At 45.9% G+C, this 21179-nt stretch overlaps 1 protein-coding gene across 1 annotated transcript in view; it reads right to left on the reverse strand.

Annotated features, from left to right (window-relative positions):
• The window catches only part of LOC135378263 (solute carrier family 12 member 4-like), a 239106-nt gene that overhangs the window by 100772 nt on the left and 117155 nt on the right, over positions 1–21179 (reverse strand). Inside the window, exon 2 of the mRNA XM_064611244.1 lies at positions 1017–1099. Coding sequence (XP_064467314.1) covers positions 1017–1099 — 83 coding nt within the window. The remainder of the gene's footprint in view (positions 1–1016; positions 1100–21179) is intronic.

A 21179-nucleotide genomic window follows, 5' to 3' on the forward strand; every position in this document is an offset into this window, starting at 1 on the left:
CGGCGTACCGACGGAGACAGTTGTGGAGAAGACAGCAGGAAGGTGTGGGGAATGGGGGAGGGGGGCTAGTATGTGTCCTGGGCCCCCTTCAGGGGGAACTGTGCGACATTCGTCTGGAATCTTCGGACAACCCATGGAAGACCTCAGACAGCACAGCCGGTGCCGGGATTCGAACCCGTGTTACCTCCCAATCTCGGCGGGGAAAGCGATCATCCTAACCACTATGCCACGAGAAGTGTGTATGCTTACGTGTTCTCATTATTGAACACGGGACGTGGTCTGTAATCCTTTACATATAACAAAGCTAATGCTGACTTCCTATGGCAAATTTGGTGCAGTCAGCCACCTCCACGCGGGAGCACCCCGCTTCGGCCATGATCACACGGTCTGCATTTGCAACAGGAACATTCGCGCACCTGTTAGAGCGAGCGGGGGTGAGGGGGTGGGGACCGGATAAGAAGGCAGAGGTGGAAAACCTGCAGCGGGAGCTTCCGCCACGTTACCGGGTATCCGCACGAGCGACGTTTTCGGGCGAGATCTCGGCGGAGGCGCGAGGGTTACAGGAGCGCCGTCATAGTTTCTTAGGTGCCGCTTGCACGCTGCCTGCACGTTTCCATCCGGTCCCTGTTTAGTGGTAATTCTCGTGCACTCGTCTGCCGCCGAGAGATTCTCTGCGCACTCCACAGAATTTCTCCGACGAGACTCTGCTCCCAATCTGACAATAGAACAGAATTGCTCCAGACCGAACGACCCGACTTTCTCCGGAAGTGGTCCCGATCCGCCACTGGAATTCAACGTATGTGTTACAAAGCCGGCGTACGCCAATTGTCCTGTACAATTCAAGAGACAGATCGGTAACGCTCTCGATACTGGCTGGTCTCGAGCATGTTATGCGACGAAATTCTGTGTTTAAGAGTGCGCTGGAGTAGAACTACGCGCGCTGCGTAAAGGTAGCTGTACTACTCTACTGCACTAACAGGAAAGAAAAGGAGATGTAGAAAGAGTTGATGACTTACGTGATAGAGATAGAGATTGCGCTCGTAGCTCGACATGCCGCCATCTTCAATAATGGGTCTCTCATCAGACTGCGCTGAATCACCTGCGGAGAGAGAACAGAATTATTTGTGAGACCATGAAGATTAGTTACCTAAGAGATAGTCGCAGCGGAAGAAACGGGGTGCAAAGAGGATCAGACCAATCGCAGTGCAGGATAGTTCGCTTTTATTATTATTATTATTGGCATCATCATCATCGCAGGATGCGTCCCAGATATCAACGTTTCGATATGGCTCGATTCGTAGAACACTTGGCTCCATGACAAAAAAAAAAAAAAAAAATAGAAAAGAGAGAGAGGGAGAGAGAGAAACGGGTGACACATCGAAGTGGACAGGACAGACTCGAGAGAATGACTCCCTTTTCAGGCTTCTTCGCCAGCTATCTCGCCTCATCCTACTTTGTTCTCCTATAGAAACTCAAGTTGAGTTTGAGTTGAGAAGTGGGGAGTAATGCATTATCGGTAATGCATCACATCTCAGTAATAACTGAGTAATACTAATGCATTGCATTCTGTGGTGGATTAACGTGTAATGGAATTGCATTACCGGCCGGGTAACGCGTAATAGCGTTACTGCTTGCATGGATGTAAAATTCAGGCCCTGTCTAAAGCCACCGTTACGAATTGTGCCTGGTAAGGGCATAGAATATCCTCAAGGCGGCTTTTCCCAGCCACCTTTGTGACCGGCCAGATCACTAAGGACGAGTACGGAGTCCAAGTGGAGTCTTTAGATTATGCATACTGCTCGCGATATAATAATTGGGCGCGTTAAGTAGGCGCCCCGGAGCGCGAGTGTTTCGCGACAGTATGCATTACTGTCGCGAGCACTCAAAGAAAAGCCTTACAACCGCTGTCATCTCTTCCAACGTTGATATAGGTTCAAACTAAACAACGTGTCCTCCGACTGTGCACTGCATGAGCAGACAACAGGAAGAGGCATCAGTGAGAGAGCAGTGTAGCGCTCTAAAGTTGCTTTTCCCTGTTTAGTGGTCGCTCTGAGTGTCTCATACTCCCGATTAGAGTCCGCCAAAAGAGGGGCCTCTACTTAACGCACCCAACGTAGCGTACGTAGCGACTTTTGCGGAAACTCTGATCATTATCACCGGTAATGTGTAACGAAGAAAAACACTAACCACGTCTCTTCACACAACGTGCTTCAAACAGCGCACTTACAAAGTAATGTCATTACTTTTTTAAGGCAATTAGTAATGCATCAACGTAGTAAGTATCATCAACGTAACCAGCAACGTTAAGAGTTACTTTACAAACACTCACCTGTAGTGAGTAACGGTTAATGCATTAGAAAATACATAGAAGTAATTACCACAACCCTGAAAGAGGACAACGGATATGGTATACTAACAACACGATCATGAGAATGACGGGAAGCACAAGTTTTTCCCTCTCTGCACTACGAGACGCATGGCAACGTATTGGGTTCTTGTGGCGGGGTACCCAGCACAACCGAGTCTCTCAAGTTGGAAGTAGAGACTTTCCTTGCACAAATGTTCACAGGAACCTGAAAAGACCGATCTTAAGGCGGATTTCACTATCGCTGTCCTTAACTATCTTCGAGTGATAACTGTTGAACGGCAACAAGGGCTTCTTACTTCGCTGCCTGCTGGTCCAGCAAGGCCCGTAATCAGATACTCCAATGGACAGGTCTAGAAACTGGAGACAGTTTCCATCCGGAACTTTATTGGTAAACTTGACCAATACACACACCTGCTCCTTGTCACAGCTCCGTTGAACTCCACAAGAAGAGAGCTCAGATAGAGATGCAACATACGCAGAGAGGTTTGTAAGCTGATAGCCTACACTCATTCTGAAAATCCGTGACATCGTGTTCTAAGATTGTGCCCTCAACATTCTCCACTAGTGTCTTCGGATCGGTGATACGTCCATAGAGAATGAAGGGAAGTTAAAGCCTCGATGCAGCTGCTCAGAACAGTTGACGCGAAACGGTTGATCCAAATGAATCCTTTGAAGATACTGCTGTAGAAAGCGGTCAAGGCGGAGATGCCACGAGGGCATCTCAGAGACACTACAATCCTCGTGACAATGACAGATAATGAGTGATATTATAAAGATCAACCGATTCGTTTGAAAACCCTACCGGAGGACTGGCAAACAGCCCGTCCTTCGCCCAATAACACACACACACACACACACTTGCCATAATTAACCCGCGATCTCCCTAAACACAAGGTTGGATACCTGGGCTAGTTGGTATATCATAACTCATAACTAGGGTTTCGCGTTTTCGGCATTTAGTCCTGCGGAGATTCGGCGGGTGTTCTTCGGCATTTATGTGTTTTATGAAGTTCTGATATTTTCGGCATTTTAAAGCGTTCGCGCCAAATATATTTTGAAGAATCGGCATCTATAATGACTTATGGAAGCAGGGCAGCTTAGTAAGAGGACATTGAGAACGCAAAGAATTTGGTTTGTTGGAGGGTTCCACGTGTACTTGAACCCCCCCTAGAGCCAGGAATAAAAGTGTTACACGGGAAGGTTTTTCCCTGAACCTCAAGGCTAGCGGATCCGCAGGGCGGTATTTTCCACCCAGAAATGAATTGAAGGAAAAACGAAAATGTGATGCCCCGGAGGGGAAAAAAATGCAATCGGGTACCTGCATTTTCGACATGTAGCACCATATGCAAGAGTGTAATTCGGAGTTTTTCAGAATGTGCCGAATTTCAAAGAAAATATTCGTTGGATGGTTTCGGCATTTTACGGCAAATACCGAAAACTCTGTACCCTATAGTCATAACGGATGGGACAGCGCAACTGGAAAGACAGGGAGAGACGTATAAGACAAAAGAATCATCGCTAACTTGCAAATGACTTGCTGACTGATTATGATTATTATAAATATGAGATTAAGGCACCCAGCCGTGCCCAGAAGGTCACATCTAAGAAACCAACTTTTCTGTTTGTTTTTGGTAGGACTATGCATGTGGAACCCTCTATTATCTGTCGTGTTAACCTATTTCCGATTTTTCCTAGAACGCAGCACTGCTAAAAAATTCGTTGACATGTACACATGTGGCAATCACTAATAATAATACAATAATTCGTGGTGTGCATCGCGAGACAACTGCTATAATGAGCGACGTCACAGTGCTCGGTCGGTGGATTAATTTTGCCCACCTGAGTTTTTTTTTTTTTAACGTGCGCCGAAAATTCAGCACACAGTACACCGTGTCTAATGTTCCACGCGGAAGACGGCGCGTGTAAGCAACTTGTACAATAACGAAACAGTTTATGAGGAAATCTCATGGAACATATTACGTACTCATCTGGTGCAATTACCACCGAAAGTAACTCTGTTGACTCACAGACTCAACACGGCTTTCGCAACGGCCGTGTTACGAGATGCAACTCTTCACTGACGGCATTCATTATGATTTGACCACGATAACGACGCTTTTAATATTTAGAGGCTTTTCGATGGAATTTCGGAAGGTTCTTCTTGCACGTCCACTTCACAAATTGTCCCGCTTCAACACTGACACCGTGACACATGAATGGGTTGGGAATTTCCTTCACTTACGAGTAGCGTACACAGTCAGTAATACTCTTTCCAGCTTGATCAACGGAAACGGACCCCATTATACGCTGATGATTAAAGGGTGATTCACATTGCCGCGTTTGCGGTTGCGCCTGCGGGTTACGTCCGTGTGACCGCGAATCATCGCAACGGAACATCCATCCGACGAAGGCACACGTAAAACGCTGTACGCAGCATTAAACGCAGTAGTAATGCGAATCAGCTTTTAGTCATATACATAGCCATCGGTAACGTAACAGGTCGACCTTACAGAACGACCAACGTATGTAATTAACTACTCACCCAATTAGCGAGACCCTCGCATTTCAGGTATGTATGTATTAGTAACATCAATAGTATAACGAGAACAAACAACTATGAGTACCTTGCCCTTCACTTAACACCGGATATGGCACACGCACATTGACAGCATTTCAGCTAGTACCGGCAAATGCCTTGGTTACCGGAATATGCGCATGGCAACAATAGCTCGTCGAAAAATTTGCTTTCATAACAATATACTTTGGCGTAAACTACAATATAGAACAGAACTTGGCCACATAACACGCTTGAAGGACAACAGTTGCACAGATTGATTGATTAATTCATTGGATTGATTGACTGAAAAATATGAAGATGTGGGACCCGACAAAGCTGCACAGAACGACACTGTTACCACTCCAGGTTTCTAGAAAGCACGGCGCGTACGCTGTTTTGTGACAATTATCATAACTACATGAGTGTCTCAAAAAGGCGTACGCCCCGCCTTTTCCGGAAATCAGGGGATAGAAGGATGTCATTCGGGGTAATTGTCGCTAGGAGCGTTTAATGGCGTCCCTGGGAAGAAAAGCAAACGTCGGAATTTAACATCACTCAAATTGCGCTATCACCAGTGTTGGGCAAAGTACCAAAAATTGTACTTAAAGTAAAGTACAAAGTCCCTGGCATCAATAGCAGTTGAAGTACAGTACAAAGTAAGGAGAATTGTACTTTAAAGTACTTGAAATGTACACTGTAACTGAGTTAGGGCGAGTAATATAATAATAATAATTATTATTATGCTTTTTATTACGTGCCCAAGAACAGCCTCGAGGGCCTTGGTATTGGCAGACGCTCAGAAAGTCCTACATAATGACGAAAACGACAGGTACCCAGGAAAGGAAGAATATACTCACAGGTTACGTAATACACACGTAGGTCACAGAACATATAGACAATAATGTTGGTGGATAGATTGCTTATATCTACAACTACAGGCACTTGGTACAGGTCTTGAATAACTTTATTGCACGTTACAGATATATGAAACTATAGGACTAAAAGTTCGCAAAAAGATGAGTAAAAGGTCGCAGAAATTACAGGATGTCAGGAAAAGAAAAACTGGCACAAGCAAAATACAATACAAATATATACAATAATGTTTGTGGATAGATTGCTTATATCTAAAATTACAGGCGCATATTGCACATTACAGATATGTGACAAGTTGGTACATCTTAAGAGACAAAACTTGCGTCACCGATTGGGGGGGGGGGGGGGGGTGGAGCAAATTTGATAAAAGTGCTCATGCTTCGCTTGGCTAAATGTCAATATGAGCATTTTTTGCAAATTCATTTCTGAAGCCCAGCTAGCTAGTGCTTACCGACGCATGAATATGAACTAGAAAGATGGCGTTTACAGCTGCTCAGGCTACCACATGTGCTAGCGTAAAGTATTTTTGTTTCCCCATTTGACCGTATTCATCGTTGCATCTCTTGGTATATACCACGAAACCGGAGGAATCCATTTTCTTGTTGAAAAATACTGCTTCGAGACACAAAAGGTACTTCATATTTTCAATTTTTCGCCTTTGCATTTCGACTCGGGTACATGAGTACTTCATGGGAAAGTACTAGAAAAACTACACTCTTAAAAATGAACTTCATCGCACAGCACGCTCCTAGCCAAACATAATCTCAAATGATATCGTTATCTGCCTTGATTTGTTGAAAACGGGAGGCGTACGCCTTTTCTGTGACAATTATGAACAGCATAAGTGTCACAAAAAAGGCGTACGCCTCCCGTTTTCAACAAATCACGGCAGATAACGATATCATTCGAGATGATGGTTGGCTAGGAGCGTGCTATGCGGTGAAGTTCATTTTTAAGAGTGTAGTTAAAGTACAGTACTAGGTATACAATTGGAAACGTATACTTAAAGTAAAGTACAAGTAAATCAAAGAGTGATATTAAACGGTAGGAACAACTTATTTATTTACACATGGTAAACAAGACTTTCGTGCACGAGACTGCACTTCTTCAGGTTACCTGAAGGTTCAGGTAACCTGAAGAAGTGCAGTCTCGTGCACGAAAGTCTTGTTTACCATGTGTAAATAAATAAGTTGTTCCTACCGTTTAATATCACTCTTTGATTTACTCACCACCGGCAACTTGACATCGCCTATTTTTTCTGCCTTCGTATCTTAAAGTACAAGTACTCAGAAATCTACTTGAAGTAGTACTTGGTACTTCAAGTACTGCCCACCACTGAATTGCTGCCAAAGTAGGCACATTTTATACTTCTTACTACATGAAACACGATATGCTACAATGTCATTTCAGCTCATCGTTCTGTAGTAAAGAAGTAAAAGTCTGTAAAAGTCAAATTCGTGTTTTCTCAACTACATTCGATAGGTTGTGCTTACCTATTATAGAACCATAAGCCACCCAGTAACCTCACAACCAATATAGTAACAAGGTGTTGAAATAATGAAACTACAAAGCATGAAGAATATCAAAAGTACCTCAAAATGTAATTCGTGTTGAGGTTAAAATTAAGCACACATTGAAATTCGTTCTGAGATCCTCCGTTCTTCGTAGAGTGTTCGTCGTTTCAATACCTTAACTACAGATGGCGTGAGCTCTACTTCTTCCGCGTTTAAATATAGGAAGGACAACAGACATCGTTCCAACAAACACTAACCAAACACTAAATCACTGAAGTACTAACTCAACACCTCACTGATTTCGTGGCATTTTGCTTGGTTGGTAGAGGATATCTTTATTTGTGAGCCTACACCATCGTTATCAATTAGGCGATCTTGTTGATCGGCGCTGTCTCAGCTTCGTGATGTCTTCCCTTTCATGGGTCTCCAAATGGGAATCCACCTGTCCCTTTCACCTCTGAGAGGCTCTAACCAATTAGCTTCGCCCCTTAGAAATGATGCGTTGCTCAGATTCATTGGATGGCCATGCGAACCTCTTCATTCGTCCTTCAAAAAGACGTTTTTTTTTCGTAGTTTCTTTTCCTTTTTCTTTTTTTTTTGTTTCTACGTAAATTCAAGTTCCACAAAGCACCTCGCTATACGTTAACGAAGAAGAACTGGCGCGTTTCGATTGTTTTAATGTTTTCAGAGTTTCGGCACGACGTCCGGAAAGCCAGTTAAATTTAAAACTGCGGTCCTTGATTGTAGAACGCGCACTGGCAAAGCTGCTAAAATGGCGTAGACGCAGGCAAGCTGGTGGACGAAATCCGTAAAGAACAAAGCCTGAGCGTGGACGACACAGAGGGGACTGACACACGGCAGCTCAAATTCTCAGCTCATTTGAGCTGCCGTGTGTCTGTCCCTTCTGTGTTGCCCATGCACGCTCAGGCTCCGTTCTTCATGGTAAAGCTGCCTATTACAGCAAACACATTACGGCTCTTGTCGCGCAATTTAGGCAAACAATCCTCACGAGTGCAAGATGGCAGAGAGGCCACCATGAGGTACCAGTAAGGCTTTGGTGAGGACGATTACTTCGGAGCAGTGACGTCGAGGTGACAAATGAGGACTTCTACGGGTAGCGAAAATCAGCACAACCACTTGTTCTAACTGTGCATCACAGATAGCGTAATCATACAGCCGCAAAAATCAGCTCTGAATAGCATATTAATGATCGAAGGACCCCATAGACAATTTCAATGTCTCTGAACCATTATTTGAACTGGTAACCAAAATTTCTTCAATCGATCCAGCCGAAAAATAATGGCTATTTTCGGTTCCGGTTCAGTTTGCCACCGACTGGAGGTGGGATATGGTGCGAACGACGTTTGAGTACTGCACTCTTTTCCCAACATCCCAACGCTTTACAAATCGTATGAGCCCCCCCCCCCCCCCCTACACACACACACATGCACTGAAGTGACAAAAAAGACGCCAAGAAAGGCAAGCGTGAGACAAAAAAGTATGAGAAAACCGAAGTAAGACTCCCACCCGATGTGTCACTCAGAAGAGTCTACTTTGGCAAATAGCGCTCTCCAAGCTGCTTGAATTGTGTTACTCCTTCCCAAGCATTAGTCTATGTTCTGTCATGTGTTGCTGGCACTAGTATCCTCGTAAAAGACCGCTGCGAAGGCGCTGGACCGGCCTTGGTGGATCGACTGCATGGTAAAGCGCCGCTCAAACGCGGCCGAGAACACTATTAGGTAGAATACCTAGATTTTCATCGTGTTCGTCTCGCGGTACACACTTGCATGATGAACTAGCACCGGGAACAGGAGAGAGAGAAAAGACAACAAGACAGGTGTTATAGTGTACAAGCTAGGCGGTACTAGAGTCACTAAATACGGAGCAGAGTAGCGACACTGAGCCACGCCGGCGAGCGAGCCGGCCATCTTGGGTCCGATGCGGCTGTGTCGCCTAGCAATGGGATGCCAACTCTCGCTTCACCGCCGGAGAATAGCGCGCTGTTGAGCCAGCTCGCAACCGAGGACACCAGTTTTGGGTGGAGGGGACTCAACATGGACGGCGAGTTCTTGGAAGGAGAAACCACGTGACACGATCAGCCCAATCGCGGACACCGAACGGCGGCTCCGACACGGAAAAGGAATGCGGTACTTTGTACTCCTATTTAGTGACTCTAGGCGGTACAGGCTGCATAAAAACGTCTTGCTTTGCGAGGGAAAGGAGATCAATTACGGGGTGCCGTCTACAGAGGTTTCAGTGCACGCTAAGCGGACAAACTGACTACATGTCTACCGACTAATGTGGTGCCGTCCATGATCATAGTTAGCGTGCGACGTAAAACCGCGATTTATTCATATTAGGTTGTGACTTTTGGTTAATAATCTTGAAGCCTGAAACCCCGTGTATAACAATAGATGACAATAAAGGATGATACAGGGAGCTTTTTCCCGTTACAGGTTTATTATAAAAAAACCTATGAGAGGAGCGCAGATGTCGTTTTTGCAGTTTATACTGTCAGGCGGACATCCTCTCGAATAGGGTATATCTAGATGTTCATGGCGTACAAGGGGAAGATACACAAGCACACAACACAACCGCTGCTTGTGTATCGTCCCCTTGTACGCCATGAACATCTACGATCAAAACCAACTAGCTCCCGTTCCACGTTCTTGCGGGAGTATGTAACTACAAGATGACGAAGAACCTAAAATTAATTAACTCTTTAATTAGGGGATTTCCGGCAAAAGCGAGACAGCAGAATGGGAGACAATCCTCGTTAAAAATTATTCTATCGTTTAAGCATGCTGAAACGAGCGCGTGCCGTGATATATCCACCGCCGAATGTCGCTATGCCAACCTACCGAAACCAAAACCGCGCGCCACAAGAGCGCATGACCTTCGCCGACGGAAGCTTATCTGGGCAGCACGCCGGTCTGGCCAGCTGATCAGCACCTACTCCAATCACCTCCATCACTTCAGAGCACATGGCCCTCTGACGCTGTCCTCCATCTGATCCTCATGGGCGCAGTTTAGGCTCATTTGCATAACAAAATTTTGGCGATGGATATTTCAACGCACGTTCTCATTTCATATTATCTTTTTTTTTTTTTAATGGAACGGCTTTCAGCGAGGATTGTCTCCCATTCTGCTATCTCACTTTTGCCCGATATCCCTTAATTGAAGAGTTCATTAAAGGGGCACAAAACAGCTCGACGAACACTCTTCAATTATTATCCCGCACGAAAGATCGTGGCTTACGATATCCAAATATGAAATTCTTTTGCTTCTAGGGAGCGTCTTTACCACGAAACCAGCAAAGAGCGTAATCTGCGTGATTCTCTCTTTCATCCTTCGAACAGGGTCACGTCACTACGCTCCAACGTATAGCAAACGTCGCACTCCAGGCGTGGAAGCGGGGGAGATTTCGCTCTCCTAGCCAATGACGGACCCACTTAGACAAGCTGCAGCTCGCGAGCGAACCGGTTGCGAGAGCACCGCGGTGACCTCGCGGAGCAACACAGCACTGAAAACAGAGTACGCACATGAAATGGAATATTGGGCGCTTTTGGTAGGGTTTGAACTGGCTATTTTGGGTTTGACAAGTGGGAATACGGGAATATGTGGGAATATGGCTGATGGTACGCAACGTCGAAATGACGTGTGGCTATTCTCGCCAGGACATCGCAGGGCGGGGCGTGAGCACGAAAAAGCATAGATTGGGAAGTTACCCGTCAAAAAGAACTCGTTACAAGTTAAGTTACCGTGTGCAAAATGTAACTAAGATAATAACGAAGTTCTTCAGCCTGAAATGTAACTCGCAGTTACTGAGTTACTTTAAAAAAGAACGAGTTACTTGCAAGTTACTTCGGACACAAAATAGCATTATGCAGGTGCAGCGCGCGTGAGCAGTTGAGTTGCCTGGAGAGGGGCGGGGGGGGGGGATTTATTGGCAGAAAAAAAAAAAGAAGAAATGAAAGGGAGGAGTGGCAACACGCTTAGGTCGTTTTCGTTTATGTCCAACAATAGACCTCTCCCTGTTTGTAAACAAATGATGTCATAGTGTTTGACAGCGCCAAAATGTGGTAGAATTGAACTACGCTCGAAGCTAGAGGTGAACAAGGTCGCGCCCGAAAGCCACGGTCTTCAGGGGATTAAGATATGGTCCCTTAAAGGGACGTGACCCTCGGTCCTACTTTTCTTTCAATGGGAGGCAGCGAACAAGTGGCCGTTCGTGGAACACAGCCCTCTCCTTCCGATTTGTTCGGTTTCAGTCAATGTCATGATGACGTTTCTCTGGTAGACGTCTATTCGAACGCTTTGCATCTTACTCCCTGTGGGCGCACAATGGTTCAGCTTCATTTCAATGGCAGTGGTTCTTACTTCCTGAATAAAGTACTGTCGTTGATTGAATATCACGTTTTATGGCAAAAAATGCCATGTAGGAACTGGAGAGAAAGCAAGAAAATATGTGGACGTGAGTGAAAAGCGAGTTAAAAGCAGGGTGTCGAACCGAACCCGAACCCGAACCGAAAACCGTACCCGAACCGTGATTTTTGCCGGAACCGAACCCGAACCCGAACCGAAATTTTCGGAACACTGCTGAACCCGAACCGGAGCAGAACCATAAAAAATAATAGCGGTAACCGGTTCGCAGCAAAACGGTTCGGACATAGAAGTCAGCACAAGAGTTCCTCTTTATCCCCGAACGAAGACACATCGGTATCATCATCACGCGCCTATATCATGGATTTCAGAAATTTTCACCTACCAGTCAGACGACGACGTATAGTAAGTATACTTTCAGCATCTTTTTAACATGTTGAAGCGCAGTTGTCCTTGTGAGCGCCGCGGCTGGCGCCCCACGCACGCGGTGATGCGGCGTCTACTCTTCAGAGACGAGGTGCCACGCGGACGAATGCAACAGGAATGGAGTAGGCCAGTTATGTAGCTCTACACGACGAATATGTGATCAAATAAGCGCCCAAGATTTCTTTTTACACGTGAGCAGTAAAAATTAAACAAGTCAGAAACATGAGAAGTGGAGAAGGGGCGTACGCAGAACGGTGCCTGGTTGATTGGTCGTGGTTTGAAAAGTAAATGTGGTTCTGCTTATTGGTAGTGCAGTTGTGTCGTGATACATTGCCTTTGTGAGGTGGATTAACTAGTACACTGCTGTGAGCTCGGACAGAGTAAGGCTGACAGGCTTATTTTCGACATGCTTCAGTACGGTTTCAGATCGATTCACGCTGCGAAGGCAGTGTGCCGGCAAGTACTGTCGTCTATCTTACGCTGTCCATCTTATTAGGCTTCGTTTAAGTTTATCTTGCTGGCACTGTGCGTGTGAAAAAGAGATTTTGGGAACAGAAAGTAGCGGGACAACACCGCTTCATCAGCGTGGACTCTATTTGCAATAAGTGTTCATCCATTTCTTATTTCTCTCGCTAAAGAGCTACCTCATCGCTAAAGTCGTCAATGCAGACAACAGCAGTAAGCTATTAGCCACGCATTTCCTGATAAAAGCAGTTTTATGTAACATATAAAACGGAAGCGTTGAACCGGTTCGCGAACCGGTTCGGGGCTGCGAACCGGTTTGCGAACCGGTTCGGTTTTTGGCGTGGCCGAACCGGAACTGAACCGGAACGAAATCAAAACAACGCGAACCCGAACCCGAACCGAACCCGAATTTTTTGCGGTTCGACACCCTGGTTAAAAGTAACTTGGAACTTCACTTAAGTTACTTTGGCAAAGTTACCTGAAAAAGGAACGAGTTCCTCTGAAAGTTACCACGGCGCAAAAGTACCGAGTTAACTTACAAGTTACCAAAAAAAGGAACGTAGTTACAGTAACGAGTTACCTCGAACTCTGCGAAAAAATGCAGTGAATATTCGGTCGCTTTGGAGCCATTATTTACTTTTTTGCGACAACAATTTTTTGAAAACGTGCACCGTCGGCAACGTATCACAATGCATTTCAAAAAAGTGCATCCCGTATACCTGTTTATTGCCCTTTTAATTAGTCCCCTTGTAGGTATACTATATTCTCTTCGAAAGGATGTCCGCCTGACCGTACAACTCAACTGCAAAGAACGACATCTATGCTGCGCTCATAACTAAAAACCTGTAAAGGATATATAAACACCCTGTATATAAAAACAATATATGATTACCGAATCGCCGGCTTCCACATGAATATCGCAAAAAATGCAATAACGTTATACTAAAGATGCTGCTGAATGAAGAAAACAAGATGCAACGCAAGAGGCTTTTTCTTTGCGAAAGCATGCACCCATAACTGCAACCGAACGCAGTAAGGTGCAGGCTATTGCGTAGAAAACAAGGCATTACGCCATTCCATTGCTAACTTGTTCCGCAAATCCCCAAAGCAGCATGCTAATCTGATACCGCAAGGCGAATAAGAGTGCGAAAAAGAAGAAATCGGAACAATTGAAGCGAATGCAAACATCAAGCGAGGATTCCCTGCGAAAATGTGTGGCCTGTATTCACAAGCGTCGCGAGCTTCGGATAATACCGGCATGCGGATTCAGCGTCGTCCTTGTTTATCTCACGTTCTTGTCCCCGTTTTTCCTTGCGCTGTGGATACTAAGTCTCAACCAGCTACCCCGTTATACCATCCTGGTGGTGGTAACTTGCGGTCGTGGCATGATGAATGAATGACTATCCTTACGACCGGGGCAGCGCTGACTCATATGGCGATTTCTGCTACTCGTTTTTGTGCAGCGCAGTGTAGCGTGCCGGTGTGGCCTGAGTGCAGAAAAGAACGTAGAGCGCACGGAACGAGCGATGAAACGCGATGCACGTTGCGCTGAAGCGGCCAGTGTAACATGCACACCCAAGTCAGTGTAGGGTTTTCTACGCTAGAAAAAGCCTGTAGAATTCGCCGTTCGACTCACCCATAGGAACAGCATGTCCGCGTAAACCTGACTGTGTATAGAAACGAACTGCACCAAAATACTGCTTTAAGAGCATCATTCGCAAGCATTAAGATTCACGAACCGCGTTTACACCGAACTTCCCATAGCCCGTATAAAACGTCCTTCCCGCATCCCATTTACACCTAACGTCTTGCAGACCGACTTAACAGAAAAGCTAGCGAACATTTTTGAGCTGGTAGCCTCTTTATGCTGCTTCCGAAAGCGAGCAGCCAGGAGCCCTTAATAAGGCACTAATTAGCATAGAGACTCATTAAGCGAGGAGCTGCCTCGCCTAATGAGCCACCTGCCTCTACAGCGACGCGGTTCTCCTCAGAAAACCGTTTCCCTTCTTTAGGCACTTGCTGTTATTATCCTATCAGCTGTGCCGACCTCGCTGAGATGATTCAAGTTTGATGAAAGGGTTGCTCATTCCAGGCGATTCCTGTAATTGGTTAGGAAGGCGAGTAGTGTGGCTCTGTGCGCCGACGCCATACTGAGCGCCGCAAAGGTGGCTTATATGCATAGATCAAAGATAATCGATGACTGCGTGCCATACCTCTACCTACAAGGGGCCGTTCTAAGCCTAGCTATGAAGTAATGCACTGACGATATTGCATGCATCCTTTCACGTCACATAGCAGTCTGCTTTAGTTACATTGTGTTGCTCCGCGTTGAGCTTCCCAGTGTGACAATGACCTTTTCCGGGTAAGCGTATGCGCATGCGCAGCCACGTGCGGGCGATTGCCATGTTCGTTGGGGGGAGATAATCGGTGTCAAGGTTACGCCGACGTTTCAGGTCGACATTTGACAACGCTTTGTACTGGTAATGAGTACAATGCGCTTTCGCTCTTTCCGCATTCTTCTTACAATCTTCTCTTGCTACTTTCCCACGCAACGCGCCAGTCCGAAAGCCATCACCATGTTTATTGGGGGGGGGGGGGGGGGGGGGGGGAGAGATACGACATTCCACATTCCGCCGCCAGGGACGACGCGAATATGGAAATGGTCCATTTCCGAGGCAAATAACAGTGGTTGATTTTTTTTTTTTAATACTAAGGCAAGGTACACTGTAGCATACCTGTCCTTACATCGGCCGATGGTCGCAGAACGCGCGAAAAATGTGCATAAGGAATCTGCATCTTTGTGCCAGACTGTCAAATATATTCAGCATCGTTTAAGCATGGTAGAGAGTTGCTGGAATACGACCCACGAGCAGGTCGTCCACTTCAAGTTACAGCTGACAATGTGTGCAGCAACGTGGAAGACGTGATGATAGGCGTCTGACGCTATTCATGTTGCTACTAATCTAGGTATTCTTACGTTAAAAGAACTGTAAAGTGAAATATAACTACAATGCTTCAAGGTACCACAGTGTAGAACCCGGCTCTATGATCACACACACAAGCCATCACCTATCAGTTCTTCATACTTTTCGCACTAATTAATTTTGAGCACTCAAAACTGAAAGGTGGCGACCATGAACATTCCCAAAGGACAAAGTTGGAGTCGGCCTCGGATTGGTGGACAGACATCATGTGATATTGAAAAACAACGTAACGCATTTGAGACAGTTGCTAATTACAATTACACTTTTTTTTAAGAACAGTAGCAACTCTCGAGAAGTTCGGTTTAAACTGTTAACGGTTGTAACCTGTGCGTTCCGTTCATGTGGAGAAATATCTGGGCGATCTGTTGGGATTTCTCTCTGTCCGAGTTTGTGTCATCTGCTTGCTGTATCACTGCTGTTAGCAAAACATCGCATCCAGGTGATTTACACGAATGTCTGGCTTCCGCTTTTGTGTTCCGGAATACACAAGCCCTGTATTTTCGACTATGAAATGTATTCTGCTCTCGCGAGAAACGCACGATCTCGCCTGATGGATCGTCTAATTGCTTGCGTTCTCAATAGATGGCGCGCGAATCGGGAGGTGTCACCCTTTGACACACCGCTTGCCGCCGCGCGCCAGATGTGTGTGCTGCCAATGTGCACGCCGTGCAATCTTCGTCCCCATTACCTGGACGGCATGATATAGCGAGGATACACTCTTAGAAATGAACTTCACCGCACAGCACGCAATGATATCGGTATCTGCCCTGATTTGTTGAAAACCAGAGGCGTACGCCTTTTTTGTGACACTTATGCTGTTCATAATTTGCCACAAAAAAATGCGTATACGCCTCCCATTTTCAACAAATCAGAGCAGATAACGATATTATTCGAGCGTGCTATGCGGTAAAGTTCATTTCTACAACACCCTTCGCGATTCTGTTGAAGCAGGGGACCAACACGGCGGCTTGCCAAATTTGGCGGCCACCTGAGAGACCCCGACTGGAGATGTCACCACCCTAAAGAAGGGGTTACGTATGTAAGCTCCCTACACAGGGTTTTCACGCTTCTGGAGTCCCATGCTTTGCTTTCGCGGGAATCTTTTAAATTCGATTGCTGATAAAATGCTCAATAGGGCTGTTGCAGTGAAGTTGGCAGAGCGCCATTTCGGGACCAAACGGCCACGGATCCCAACAGTAGGTGGTTTCATCAGCGGGTTTTGCATGGTGTTTCAAACGGTATGGTGCCAAGGAAAGCTACAAAACCTGTAGGAAATCCACAAAAAAAGCAGTGCTTCTCGAAAAGTGAGAAAAACTGGAGACCGTGTATTTGAAAGTGCCGCGTCGTCTGCTAAACTACCGCGTGTTGCATAATTTGGGGCGCTGAAGTTGCTGCTCACTCGCGCCACCTGGCCCAGAGCAACAGGCCCATACACAGCAGAACCATTACGTATCTGAAGCGTCTATGTTACAAGCTTTTAGAAAGCCATACAATCACAAGTTTGCCATTCACTTTACAGTTCCTTTAAAGGGACTATGAAACGCTTTTTTTTTCTCGTTTTCATCAGAAAGAAAAGATTTTTCTAAGTCTAGAACCAAATTTTTACCTTTGTCATGCGAGGAGTATTCTCGGGAGCGAATTTAAAAGGAGCGGCGAAGGGAGTACAGCTGGCGCCGCGCCGTGGCGAGTTGCCCAGCGGAGAAACAGCGAGCAGCATGACGGACCCACGGCCAGGTCTGAGACACGTCATCGTGACGAGCCGTGTTCCCGCCGGAGCATGCGCCGTAGGGTCCGGCGTATGCGTTCATCGGGAGCGGAAATCTCCACGACGTCAGCTTCCGTGCGCCGGGTCGCATCGACTGGTCGTCTGATAATGCAAAGCAAAGCCATCAAATGCGTTTCTCCGTGGTGTCTCACTGCGGTCGAGCGTCCGATTTTTTCCACGTTACTTTGGTAGTATGGATGGTAGTATTCTTTCTCCATGTTTTACCAGCTTGGCCTTTGGTATAATATCAGCTGCTGCTCGTTGGCGACCGACTGTCGTTCTGAGGTCCCGTATTTCTCGCCAGTTCCTGTCTGCTTGTAGTTGTACACAGATCATAAAGATGCTTAGGCTCACAAAGCTTTCAGCAACCCTGGGTCGCGCAGTTCAATCAATTCGTTTCCTTGGTGCAGCGATATCCTGGTTTGTATCATCGTTATATATTCGTGATCAACTGTACCTGTGACTGTGCGCTTTTCGCCGACATGCCGAGACGATGTCGGATGGTTGGTTACCCTAATTCACATCACTATTCGGGGGGACATCCACTGTCATATGCCTTCCAGTGGCGAGACGGACAGCTTTTGATGGTAGGAAGCAGTCGGACCGCCGGAACGGAAAGACTGTTCGTGTTTGTAACGAACATTTCCGTGTTTGCGATTGCGAAAGGGACGCTGAGTCTCTTCAACGTGCTGGATACCGAGCTCAGTGTCGTTTAAAACAAGGTGTAGTGCCATCACAATACCTGTCCACAGCGGGGAAAGAACACAAAAGTGGCTCAAGTACTTTTGGTGATTGGGGCTAACAATAAGCCAATCTCTCAGTGCGTGGGATCCAAATACTTATCAGAGATCTCGCGATTCTGTAAATGGGTTAATTTTCATTTGCCCGACTTGGAACCTTACAGCACATAAAAGAGGGAGAGAGAGAGGAAAACAAAATAGAAGTTACCAAACCTAGTCACTAAACTCAGGTGGCCCACTGTTGATAAAAATAGCCTTTGCTTAGCAGATCTTAGAAACCATACTTAATATAGCTTGAACATGTGTATCCATTACTTTTTCTTCACTCATCTGCTTTCATGTTTAGAGGTAACCTCCTCAGCGGAGCCTGAAGCCCCTGAGCTGAGACAGCGTCATCACTGCAACCCACTACTCAGTTGCAGACAAATGATGTGCACCCTTTCTGATTCCTCTGTGTAGCATTATCTTGCTTACCATTCAGGTTCTGTATACAGGGTGTTTGCTCTAACGTGTCCAGAAATTTTATTTAAAGCGAGCGATAAAAGAGAAACGAGCGCTACTTTTCAGCTACTTGATTAAGAAAGAGGTGCTACTAGTGAAGCAGTACCTGTTTCTTACTCAAGCAGCAGAAAAGTACCACTTGCTTTTCTTTTATCGCTTGCTTTAAATATAATTTTGAGACACGTTAGAGCAAACACCCTGTATAGTTCACAAGAGTTTTTTTTTTTTTTTTTTTCACTTTCCAGTTTACTTTATCATGTGCACGAACATGATGTTGAGAAGGACATTTTCCTGTTGATGCCTGAATACGCTACACTATTAAAACAGAACTTCACCACATAGCACGCTCCTAGCCAACCATCATTCCGAATGATCTCATTCTGTGCATTGATTTGTTGAAAATGGGAGGTGGCGCCTATCTGAGACACATTATTCTTGTCCCAGATAGGCGCCTCCCCCTCTTTTGAATAAATCAGTACACAGAATGATATCGCTCGGAAAAGTGGTTGGCTAAGAGCGTGCTATGTGGTGAAGTTCTGCTTTAACAGTGTAGGTTGTTTTGAAGAGGGGCAGTCTTTTGTTCCTTACCTTATAATCATTACTCACGTGGACTATATCCAGTTGCATTCATCAGAACTGCAGGTGTATACTGTGTTATCCTTTTGCTTCTCTCAAACCAGAGTGGCACAAGCATATGACAGTTTTCTAAAGTCTTTCACAGGGGTGACATGCAAGAACTCCAGTAAATGCTCTGCAGCTCAGCTCTAAAATAAAGTAGCCTACGTTTGATACACCATGTCATCAGGAGAGTTTGTTTCTACTACAGCTCCTTGTCTTAACGATATCAGCGGTGAACTGCTGCATTCAATTTGCTCTGGCCATCCTGTAAAGCATGTGCGGCGACTTCACGTTGCATATATAGTGGAGTTCAGCTCTTATTTGTCGAGAACACTGATGCCAATATACAGTTGATGGATGATCTGTGTGGCAGCATAAAATGGAATAAAATTTACAGTTCTATTTAATAAATACAAATTTCATAGTCCTTTGTAATACCGTTGAGTGACACAAGAAAACATGGCTCATCTCCTCCAATACTCCGTCAGTCCCTTTAAGGGAAGTGCCTCAGGACGAGAGCCGCCGATATATTGAACAGAGGCTGTCCTTTCTCTCGGCGCCGTCCTCATCGTTAGGATGGTATTTAAAAGATCGGGGATGACGTTCGGTGGATAATCCCCTTCCGCACCCCAACCAAGCACGCAGTCGGTTCACCTCTGCCGTAAAAGATGATTTTTTCCTATCCACAGAGCTCCACCCGGTCCGTTGGACTTTCTGCCTTTCTAGTTACGAGTACAGGTCTGTCGAACATATTTTGTGCGAACGTTTGAGAATATATCGAATATATATATATCGAAGGTGTCTTCGCGCTGGGCACAGAAAATGCTGAAGTCTGAAATGACGAGGAATCGAGTGAGGTGCAGACACAAATGCTGAGGGAATCCTATGTGTCCCCCACTGGGGTTCCGGGCTCAACGCACCCGCGTCACTCAGGCCAGGAGAACAGCAACTCCAGCTTGCCACGACAGCTGGTTTATTCACCACACTTCCAAATGACTCGTGTCGTGCTTTGAGCCCCGAGGCAGGAATGGCCCCTAAGCGCTAACATGCGCTGCCTTTAAATAGTCCGCAGCGCCCCCTTATCTCTTCCAAGCTTGTAAGTGAGACATTGATCATGAGTGGATGCGGGAGTTACATTCAGAGTAATCTTCCATTTCCCACGAGCCATATTATCCAGGATAAACGCTGAACTCCTTTTACGTACATTTAGTGACGGGAATTCAAACCTGCCCACTTCACCAGTGGAACCCTCCGAGTAAGTAAGAGATCGTGGCAGGAAACATCGCTATCATCCTTAACTCCGAAAATTCAAGAGATTATCTGTAGCACATTTGGGACCAGGATGGTGTGCTGACAAACCCTCAATGATCGCGAGCCTCAAATTTTCGCGAACTTTATGGACACGCGAAAATTTCAAGCACGGATTGACACTTGGAAGACGATGCTGGGGTCACAAACTTTTATTTTCATAGCTGGTCGCTAGTAAGGATTTGGACTGCTTCGCAGTACAAGCATTCGCCATGCCGCTTCTATCAAATGGCGACACCGGTAGCTTCGGGCTTATCACTAATGAATAGGGGTGTGCGAATATTCTAGTTCTCGAATTCGAATCGGATATCAAACGCTCGAACTATGCGATTCGCGAATCGAATATCCAATATTCGATGTTTCGAATATTCGACTATTCCACGAATATGAACGACACACCCGAAAGTGGGCTTCACCTGATGCTTCCGTGCATGAGGTGAACCCTGCTTTACGAAATTGCCCTTGCTGCAGGACCAACACAGGCCGGACGGTGTTTAGTTTAAGATAACGTTATCCAAACTTTGTTTTGTAGACATCGTCTGTGGAAGGGGTGGGCGCCCCTCCCACATACTGTTTAGCGGTGCCGACGGGGGACTTTAATTTGATGTTTGTGAGGTTGCCTTTAAAAAGTTAGGACTCTTGAGTAATGACTACAGCCCACAAACAAGAAGGGTGTT

This window comes from Ornithodoros turicata, chromosome 1 (assembly GCF_037126465.1).
Source record: "Ornithodoros turicata isolate Travis chromosome 1, ASM3712646v1, whole genome shotgun sequence".
Taxonomy (NCBI): domain Eukaryota; kingdom Metazoa; phylum Arthropoda; class Arachnida; order Ixodida; family Argasidae; genus Ornithodoros; species Ornithodoros turicata.